At 43.0% G+C, this 10,561-nt stretch overlaps 1 protein-coding gene across 2 annotated transcripts; it reads right to left on the bottom strand.

Annotated features, from left to right (window-relative positions):
- Positions 1-4,829: 4,829 nt before the first annotated feature.
- Positions 4,830-10,233, bottom strand: tfec (transcription factor EC). Of its 2 annotated transcripts, none has more exons than XM_018747206.2 (8): positions 10,022-10,233; positions 9,263-9,520; positions 8,888-8,986; positions 8,037-8,157; positions 6,676-6,732; positions 6,147-6,222; positions 5,789-5,936; positions 4,830-5,679 (listed from the first exon to the last, which is right to left on the bottom strand). In XM_018747206.2, the coding sequence occupies exons 1-8, from the start codon at positions 10,079-10,081 to the stop codon at positions 5,269-5,271; spliced, it is 1,230 nt and encodes a 409-aa protein (XP_018602722.1). In that variant the 5' UTR covers positions 10,082-10,233; the 3' UTR covers positions 4,830-5,268. The 2 variants fall into 2 exon arrangements, with proteins under 2 accessions (XP_018602722.1, XP_018602723.1); XM_018747207.2 differs by having other exon boundaries at positions 8,112-8,157.
- Positions 10,234-10,561: the final 328 nt, after the last annotated feature.

Here is a 10,561-nt window from a genome sequence, read left to right as displayed (position 1 = left end):
TTTTAGGAATCAACCGTGGGTCACTGGGGCAAAATTGAAAACATATTTCCAATTAACTATTTATAAAAAGTATCAAACTCTGGATTCACTTGAGCCATTGCAGAAAAACACTTGATTTATGGCCCAATGTCAATGATGACATATGATACAGTCTGTGCTTTTAAGTGGCTTGGACTAATGGCGTGCTGCATGAAACATCTGAAATAAATGATTTGTGACTCAAGCCACTTTAATAAATGGTGTTTAATTCCTCTGTAATTCCTTCACCCCATATGTTTTCTGGTTAAAGGAGGCCCTTTGGCTGCAATCTTTTGTTCCAGTTCTTATGCTCAAAAGGCTGATGTCACCTCAAAGCAGGGGTGGAGCTATCGTGAAAGAAATGGGAAGGGAAGAAGTGTTCTTCAGTTATTGCTACCACAACCTATTGTCAGCTGAGTGTTTCAGCTCTTGTGTATCACAGGTTTGCTTTATTTACTAAACAAAGTAGATTTCCTAACAAGCAAGGGCTGATTACCGGGAGGGCTCTAATAAGTCTTCATGGCAGAGGAATATCCGTTATAATCCATGCGTAGCAAAGAAGATTACACACATCAGCATGCACTTTCAGATATAAAGGTTCATACTTAGCATGATCAGTTCTGTAATGTGAAGGTAAACTGATTTTTTGCTTCTTTTTGGCATTAGGAAGAATTGCTATCGACCAAGGTTCAGCTGAGCATTGCCCCTCAAATTCCTAATTGTATTTTATTTGTTTCTTCTCTACCATTGACAAGCTTCATGTAAACAGGCAGCCGTGGTTCTCAATCCACTGTGTAACAGGATCTTGTCCCAGTACGGTAATCCAAACACTCATAATGACAGCGAGGGTATCATTTACAGAGCCGTCTGCCAAGAACAACAGGAAGGCTCATGCAAATGGCCTGCTTATTTATCTATGTTAATTCCATTAAAAGCACACTCCACATTTAATTACTTGACAGAATTTATGCAGGAAAATGCTTGGGAAAATGTCATTTGTTTAATAACACTGGTAGTTATTATTACAGATGCCTAGAAAGTGAAAAAATAAAGCACAGTTGGTTCTAACGCTTGGTGGTGGGTTCACAAAATGTGTTTGTATCAGTAGTGCCTTAATAGAATCTTATAATTACAACTTTTCACATGTACCCAAAATATACAGTATACCATTATTATATGCAGAATTATTTGAGCAATAGGGGGTGCGGTGGCGCAGTGGGTTGGACCACGGTCCTGCTCTCCGGTGGGTCTGGAGTTCGAGTCCCGCTTGGGGTGCCTTGCGATGGACTGGCGTCCCGTCCTGGGTGTGTCCCCTCCCCCACCGGCCTTACGCCCTGTGTTACCGGGTAGGCTCCGGTTCCCCGCGACCCCGTATGGGACAAGCGCTTCTGAAAATGTGTGTGTGTGTGTGTATTTGAGCAATAATTCAATTTATTTTTATATACTGATTAGTATATAACCGATACTGATTAGATGATTCTTGATTTCTTGATTTTTATGCAGTGATTCCTGTCTTTCATGTTATGTTTTTTACTTTTTAATTTCAAAATATTTACATTTACATTTACATGTATTCATTGAGCAGACACTTTTGCCCAAAGCAACGTACAACTCAGTAAAAGTACAACTTATGCATTACATTAAGAGAAAGAGACATAGCTGCAGACATGTGACTCAAGTAAACCTAGTTTGTTGCCTACCACTTACTGCACCGAGGTTCATCGTTCGAGTAGGTGCATAAAACCCAGGACAGACAAATCATGATACCCTCCTACCAAGAAATTTTACTTCTTATTTATTTCAAGTATTTTCAGTTCACGCCTTTGCTTTGCAAAATGTGGTAGAGTTCTTAAATCAAGAATTCTTCCACATTATTATTATTACTATTATTATTTTAAAATGTTGAGTAAGCCAATATTTTTGCAGTGATTTATGCATTTATACTACAGGGTGCTCTTACTGTGTCAGTATCGACTAAGCGCCTTGATCAAGGGTACATCAGCTCCAGAGGGACTCAAGATCAGGACCTTCGGACTACAAGGAGGCAGCTCTAACAATTAAATCACCTGCTGCACCTGGCTTTTTTACTTCTTTACTTCAAATTAAGATGTTTCCCAGACATTTAAATGTCTTAACTTCTCTATTTTAATGAGAGAACTGCCGTTCCTACCTAGGAGATGAGGATCCTTAACTATGTTTTACCACTGACCTCTAGTGGCTGGTAGTCATATTCATGTTTTTGGTTGCTACAGTACTTGAACAGTGGCATGTCAGTTAGTTCCAGTGCTTTTTTCATTTTCATTCATTTACATCCTTGATGGAATCTGAAAAGCTGGGAAATGTGACATGTTCAGGTGAGTAAACAAGTGCGCATCTTCTGGTATTAGCTACGTTTCGGTTGGCTTTAGTTCTGAAGAACAGCAATGGCGCTCAGGGATCCAGAGGACCAAAGAGCTCATTATCATTATCGTTCTCGTCACTCTGTTCCCAGTGTGACTCCAGCTCAGACACCATGGATGTGAGCTAGCAATACTACTAACGTAGGGCTTTTCACTCACCCCGAGTCTCAGCAGTGTTGGGATTGCAGGACTCCCCTTACCAGTCGGATGAATCACTGAAACGCCATTAGCTGGCGGTTGTAAGAAAATCATGCAATAAAAGCTTCACCTGAGGCTGAAGAGTTATAAAATGTTAGTGGAATGAAACAGGACCAGTACAAGAGTTTTGAGTATAGCCCTTGGGCTTTCAGGAGAGGAACTGAGCTTTGACTCTTCTAGTTGAAAGAAATATCTATGAAACCAGCTGTCAGCCACCAGCTCCATGAAACCATCCTGACCCCAACAGGGGGAAGTCATGTCCTCCCTTCAGGCAGTGCCACGGATCGTACCGGAAGATCAGTTTGCTCCAGGTGGACTTCGGGACAGGTTTGCCCATGTGGGCCCCAGAGCGGTTTCTTCTAGGTGAACCTGGGGGGTACTTTGTTCCACAAACACATCTGCAAAAACACTGCACTCAATTTGTCTTTAATGAGCAAATGAATGAGACAGGGAGCAGAAGTTTTTTTTTTTTTTTTTTTAAATGCTTATAGCTAATTATTTTGTCTCCTTAGGGCTGTGTCGGTGTATGCTGAAGTCATTGCTCTCAGCACAGCTGTGTCACTGTATGCATTGTAAACTGTCCAAATGGTGTGAATTCACTTCCATTTCTTCGCCCATCTAACCTCCTCCAGCAGTCAGATAGTCAGAAACTGCCATCTGCAGAGCAACTGCCATCGCTGTGGAGCAGAACAAAGCTTTATTGAGACATTTTCCGTCTGCTGTGCATTTCGGCGCAAAGGGCTCCACTAATTGGAAGCCATGTTATTTGATGTTGTGTTTTGACATCTGGCTGAATTCATGCAACTCTGGAAATGACATTTACTTTATTGCACCTAGTCCAGCTCGACACACGTTTCCAGTCACGTTGTGTACGGCTGGAAATGGCGACGTTCTTCGCACCTCATGGGTCGTTTCTGAAATAGCAGCTGGGTGGGGTGCACATCAGTGAGGTCATAGAAACATGTGCTGCTGGTTAGAAGAAAAAAAGCAACAGATGAAGTCCAGGACAACATAGATGCTGTTTTTTGCAGTATCTTGATATGTCTTTGGTGCTTTATATTTATTTCTATGTAGGTGTGATTTTCCTGGCAGGGATCACACAAGATCACGCAATGAACAGAATGGGGTCTCACTGCTAGCGTGTTCACATTTATTTTCTTGAAGTACAGTAAGTGCATTATTTAAGCACTATTTCTTGTCAGGCAATCCATCATATGCATATTATTTTGTAATACTTTTCTAATATTCGAAAGGGAAAATGTGCTTGGATATATAAAACACAATAATAACTGACCCATGGTTTAACTAACTGGATTACTACAGAGTGAATTTCTTCATCCAGAGGTGTGGCTGCAGGAGCAGTGACATATTAAATATACAATTCTTGTCAAAATCACTTGTTTTTGTGATTTATAGCATTGAGTTGATGCTTTTGTCCAAAGCAAGTTACAGTTATTTACCCATTTATACAGCTGGGTAGTTTTTTACTGGAGCAATTTTAGGGTAAGTACCTTGCTCAAAGGGGGTGAGGTGGTGCAGTGGGTTGGACCAGGTCCTGCTCTCCGGTGGGTCTGGGGTTTGAATCCCACTTGGGGTGCTTTGCAACAGATTAGCGTCCCATCCTGGGTGTGTCCCCTCCCCCTCCAGCCTTACGCCCTGTGTTGCCGGGTTAGGCTCCGGCTCACCACGACCCCGTATGGCACAAGCGGTTCAGAAAGTGTGTGTGTGTATACCTTGCTCAAGAGTACTACAAACAGAGGTGAGGATTGAGCCTGTGACCTTTGGATCCAAAGGCAGTAACGCTAACCAGTACACTACCAGCTGTCCCAATATGTTGTTATTATAGGCAGTGAACTTCAAAAGAGTGTCAACTTGTCGCCCTTGGTCTAACCAACATGTTGCTCAAGGGCTGATTTGTTTTGTGATCACTGACCTGTTTACTACAATGTCTGTGTATTTTTTAGATGAAACAAAAAGTCTGGATGATAGCGTTTTTTGGAAGAAGTACTTTTTAAATGCTTCTCAGAATTCTCAGAAAAATCTCATAATTCCAGATTTGTAAAACAGGTTAAATGGTAGAAAACTGATACTTACACATGATAAATGGAAATTGGGTTTATTGTGGTTTTTTTTCCCCATTCCCAGATACATAAAAATTCTTTTTACAGGTTAGATGTCATGAGAGATCGATGCGTACAAAAAATGGATGAGAGTTAAATATAAATAGTTAAAAAACACATTTAAATTAAAAAAAAAAATTATAATTACAAGCAACATAGAAGGCTGTTGTTAGAAATACAGAACTGTAGACAATAAGAGGTGTGAACATCAGCTTTGGCCTTTTGAAGGATGGCACTGCCCTGTGAAACAGGGTGGACTGTTGCTCCTTAGCCCAAGGATCTGTATTTGCAGATTAAGTCTAGGTACTGACAGTAAATAGTGTGAGCTGTAGGTCAGTACTGGCAGCATTTGCAGTCCATCTGTCTCCCTTTTACTTTGGTCCTTGGCTTTGTGTCTGTCAATGTCCATCATGTTGCCAAACAGCCTCTTCTGGCTCTGGAAGCCTTTCTCAGCGAAACTGGGAAGAGCTGCATTGAGGGGGGGACCAAAAGGTGGCAGTGGTGAGGTGACACATGAGAATGGGGTTCATAGGTCATAGGTCACCTCCATCATCTGTACTGAGGCTGCTTCTGCGGCTGCTCCCCTTGGAGGCATCGGGCGAGGTCGCAGAGAGGAGTGGATCACCTCCAAAGGGTGACAGTGAACCGTTCATCAGAATGTGGTCCAAACGGTGCTCGTCCTTGAGCGTAGCACTAAAGAAGTCCGTAAAGTGAGAGAGCGGGTCTGAGAAGGTTGCGGGGCCATCGGCGTGCTCTGCGGGGGCCATCGTTGGTGCAACTGCCTGCGCTGCATAATCCCCACCCGGGTCCTCCTGGTACAGTGGCTCCGTTGGCTGCTGCTGCTGCTGTTGCTGCTGCTTCATAAGGTGCGAAGACGCTTCTGTTGGACCCTGAGAAGGGGTCACATTGGGAAGGCCATGAGCACGGGCCTGGATCTCCAGCTCCTGCATCAATCAATGAGAACAAGGGTCAGGGGTCTGCACAACATCCCAGCAGTTCCAGTCCCTGGATCCCCTGTGTATCACACATTGTGCTCCTGGAGCATCCACATACCTGGATGCGGAGCAGCAGCCTGCGATTGGCCTGTTCCAACTTCCTATGGCGGCCCTCCAGCTCACGAGCATGTTGCTGCTCCTTCTGCAGCCACTTGATGTACTCCACAGATGCCTTGAGGATGGTGCCCTTGTTCCAGCGCATATCCCTGCAAGACAGAAGAGGACAGTGACTTCACAGTACGGCAGAAAACTCACAGAACCCACTCCTGTACGCTCAGTGGGCCCCATTCCTACATACAGTATATATATATATATATATATATATATATATATATATATATATATATGATGGCATGTGTAATCTTGTGCTGACCCTGAATAGCGATTTTAAAAAGAAATACCGGCAGCAGACTTACGGGTCATTGGATTTTGGTATAAGTGTCCCGAGCTCCTTGATTCTGTAGTTGATGTTGTACCTCCTCCTCCTTTCAACTACAGAGGGAAGAAGACAAAAAAGGGGAGACCTTACTAGCATCTACAGCTCATCACAACCCTACTTAATCGTTAATTTACGTACTCATTCATTGGCAGTAACCTCTAGCTCATTTAAAATCACAGTGGTCTGGATTCTATCCCAGAATTAAAGGGTGTGAGGCAGAATACACCCTGTATGGGCCCATCAGCCCATTGCAGTCTACTTAAAGTTAAGCTAAGTACCCTTTGAAGGGTACAAACAGTCTTCCAAGGACTTAAAATGACAACATTCTGCACACTTCTTCTTTCACTCTGTTGTCTGCCATGAGACTTTTGATTAATCAGTCAAACTACACATCTGGGCTGATGTTCTCCTCACAGTTAATGTCCCTTATGGAAACATAAGGAAACATCAGAGCCATGGCTCTAGACCCCTTTGTTAATCAGCCCAACTGCCAGATGAGTTCTTACTTAAGTTGTGATTGTCTTTTTTCTGACGTTCTTTGGCCAAAACTCTTGTGTCATGTTCTGTGGAAAAAACAGAGAGAAAAACAGACGTGGACATGAATACTGGAGTTCACACCACCATTTACACAGAAAGTGTTAATTATTTTTGTGGGAAGGATTGCCTCATAAAACATTGGCAGTCACAAGAAAAACTGTCCTAAAGATTAGCTATTGATCCGTCGACCTGATGCCTTGACATTTTGATCTGTTCTCCACCACTGGCTCATGGTCTCAGCTGTCTGTTCTCTTCGTCTAAGCTACTGGCCTCCACTGGTGGCAAACCCTTTCTCTCCTGCAATTAAGTCAGCCACCAAAACTGCTGATGCATCAAGAGGAGGGGGAAAAAAATCTGCAGTATTCAAATTCACATTCTTCCCAATTAAATCATTGAGACCCTTGATTGAATTTCTCAATTAATTCAGCTGATTTAATAAGGTTGCTTAGACCTCGTGTAACGACCCATTGTCCAGGCTGCACACTTATATGGAAAAAATAGTAATTCACTTACAGCCTGCACTGCAGCGAGAGGATACTGGGGGCATCCTTCACATTTTCAATGTCAATTGGGTTTCCTTGATGCGTGACATTCATAAAAACACACAGAGCATGCTCTGTGTGCACCCTACCAACATTCCACACATCGTACTAAAAGGTATGAATATAAAACGGTTAGAACCCAAACACTGCATTTAAGCTGAACGGAGTTGAAAGGTACAGGTATCTTTGGGTCCTTTTTTACTTTCACAATGCTTCAAGTATCACTGAGAAATATTTTGTTCTGAATAAATATCTTTATTTTCCAGTAATAGTGATGGCTTAGTGATGTGTCTGCAAGTTTCAGGTTTGCATATGGCATTACGTCCTTTTTTTATGTTTTTTTTTCCATTCTTCTTACTCACAGTTTCCTCATATAATCGGCCACTGCATCAGTGGTTTTAATAAGGGAGGCCTGGAAGGGTTTTAGGGAGCTGCTGGCCAGCACAGACAGCCTTTTACACTTTAAATGCAATCCACACTTTGTAAATGTTCTCAGACTTGAACACGTAATATGTCATGTACTGTTGTTGTGTGTCTTTCAAAAAGTAAACCTTGGAATTAGTTTAGATGACTCCGGTATCCTTACAATTAATCACTATCCCACGTGCTGTTATGCAAAATCTTACGGGATTTTCAACAAAAAGCCCAGATTAAGATGCAGGTGCTTTACCACAATGCACATTTTCTATGTTTTTAGAATGATTTTTTTTTTTCCGTTATTGTCGTGTGGCACACTGTGTAGTCAGAGCGCCGCCCTGCTGGCATGGCCTGTGTGCTGTGTTTCGTACCTGTGACTTCACTTTTTACAGTGAGCTTTGTGGCGCATGGTGCAGGTGTCATTCCGCCACTAGGGGCAGTCATACCTTGCTCTGCGCCAAAAGCTTCCAACATGCTGCCGCTGAGGGACACCTTGACGAAAGGAAGGAAGGAACAAAAGGGAGAGGAAACAGGGGGACAGGGACAAGTAGGGCAAAGAGGCAGTGAGAGCTGGTTTTCAGAGGTGCTGGAACTGTGGCTTTGTGGAGTTTTCCACAACCCAGCTTAGTCGTCTAGAAAACAAAGTGATTATTTATCTGAATCCCGTCTGACAAAATGAAGCAAATAAAATCAGGTTAGGTGGTGCGGGCATGATTTTTATGTCCGCATATTTCCCAGCTTAAATGGTGATTTTGAATAGGTTATGATAGCGTGCAAATGAAATCTTGAACTCCTTGGACTTCCTTCTGACCTTTATAAACCCTAGCATGCAAGATATGCGCCTCTGACTATGCAACTTGTTATAATGCTTTCACTTTGACACTTGCCATACCATGAAAATAAATTTGCATTTCATTAGTTTTTTCCAATATACAAGAAATTACATAATAAAATTCTCTATGTTTCTGACAGATCACAAGCAGGTGGTCTTTATAACTGCTCATCTGAATGTTTTTTTGGCACTGCTGAAATAACAAAGACAGTAAAGTGTTTCAGTCCCACTCCGGCTTTCGGAGTCCCTGCTGTTTTGCGAGCAAATGTATTATTTACTGTCCAGCTGGAAACCTCTCTGTCCATCAAGGCAGCTACTGTTGGTCTACTATGAGTGTGAAAGGCATGTGTGTCCACTGGATGAGGGGAAGCTGCTGGTCTCCATACTTACATTGTTCTGCATGGCATGAGGATCCATACGCCCCAAGCCTTCATCAGTGAAGCTGGATTCAAGGCTAATTAAGTCGTCAATAACTTCATCCATTGGGAACTAGAAGAAAAATAATGACAGTCAATGTGTGTACAGTGACTGGTATCTGAAAACACTGATCTGTACATCGTGCTTATGGCCAGTTGCTGCACAACAGACAGTGCAACTGGGCATGAAGTGAGAAAAAAAACATCTTTATTTCCATGCCAGTCCATGCCACCAATCTAGATTCTTGTTTTTTTTAGGCTTGAGAGTTTCAAGCTGTTTAGGAGAAGGAGAGGTGGAAGGTGTGCCAGCAGGAGTGTGAGGATTAAAGAAAAGTGGCTCCACACTCACCTCGCCGTCGTGGCCCCCAGTGAGGCTCATTAGTGTGACGGGGCTTCCGGGGGTGCTGCCGTCGCTGGCTGCACCCAGGTGCCCATTCCGCATCACGGCCACAGAGCCGACGTGTTGCCCTGGGTGCGGGTGCGGGTGCGGGATGGGCCCAGGGGGGCCGTGCGCAGCGAGCTTGGAGCCCAGGGTCAGGTATTGCTTCACCTGCTGCACCTGAGTTGGGTGGAGACTGTACTTCGGATTTTCCAGGTGAGTCTGGACCTGTGACACGAGTTTGTTCATTTGTAACGTTACAATGCAGCATCATGTTCTAAACCCTACCTTGCAGTTAGAATAAATAAGAAGTCTTAGCACTCATAAAGCCTAAAGTTGCCCTGAAATACAAGATAGAAATTAGAAAAATGGCAAAATACATTGCAAATAAAGTATGTATGGAATATGAAAATATGAGAATATGTAAAAAGTTCAATTTAGTTTAATTTTTACATTTTAGCAGGTATTTGGATGTTGCAACAATTTTGCCAAAAAAAATGACTTAAATGTTCCCACAAAATCTGTACAAAATAGTCCCGATTGTAACACCACGTACAAACTACTCATGACAAGCACAATGGCAAGCAGTGCACAGTAAAAAGAAAAGTCTGTGTTCTCTTTGCTATATAAAAATATAAACATAAAGAAACGTGGCACATAAAAATAAGCAAAAATTCCCAACAAACCCAGAAAATGATTGAAATCTGTCTCGTGTCAACACGTCCTTACGTTCAGTACTCGGCTTCCGTCTCGCATCTTGTAGTAGCTACAGTCAGCTAAGTGTGGCATTCTCCGAGCAGAACCCTTCCAGGCCAGCCTTCCAGTAGGAACAGGTCCAGTGGGAAGCACCGCACAGCTCTCTTCTTTAGAGGAGCCTTAGCGACTGCCCGTGAGGAACCCTTCCTGACACTTATAAGCTGAGCGGGCCTGCTAAACAGCCAAATTAGTGGAACTAATTTTTTTATGGTACAAAAAGACAATAACCCCAAACAGAAACTCATCAGGCCACTGTGGTTTGACTACTACGGGATATCTGCACGTGGCCTGTGTCCTGTATTCAGCGGGAACGCCTTCTTCTGTTCACAGGGGACAGCCTATCAGAAATTCGTATTCTTGATGCCTCTTCCTCGAGGAGGGCAACACAATCGCTCCTTGTTCTCAACGGTCTTTAAATATCTTCAGTGCCATTTATACCGCTGTCCTCTGTAGCTGATTGTCTTGTGTCTATCGCCAAAGACTAACTGACATGAACTCTGCTCTAATCTAATT

Source organism: Scleropages formosus, chromosome 2 (genome assembly GCF_900964775.1).
Source record: "Scleropages formosus chromosome 2, fSclFor1.1, whole genome shotgun sequence".
Classification (NCBI taxonomy): domain Eukaryota; kingdom Metazoa; phylum Chordata; class Actinopteri; order Osteoglossiformes; family Osteoglossidae; genus Scleropages; species Scleropages formosus.
The sequence above is the reverse complement of the archived record's forward strand: the minus strand, read 5'-3'. Positions and strand labels throughout refer to the sequence as shown.

Excerpts from the sequence above, each read along its gene's own strand:
- tfec (XM_018747206.2), bottom strand. The coding sequence starts at position 10,081 with ATGCCACACTTAGCTGACTGTAGCTACTACAAGATGCGAGACGGAAGC. Across the intron at positions 8,987-9,262 it reads CTGGGGGCCACGACGGCGAG|TTCCCAATGGATGAAGTTAT; the intron begins GTGAGTGTGGAG and ends TTTTTCTTCTAG. Across the intron at positions 5,680-5,788 it reads GGCTGCTGCTCCGCATCCAG|GAGCTGGAGATCCAGGCCCG; the intron begins GTATGTGGATGC and ends TGATTGATGCAG.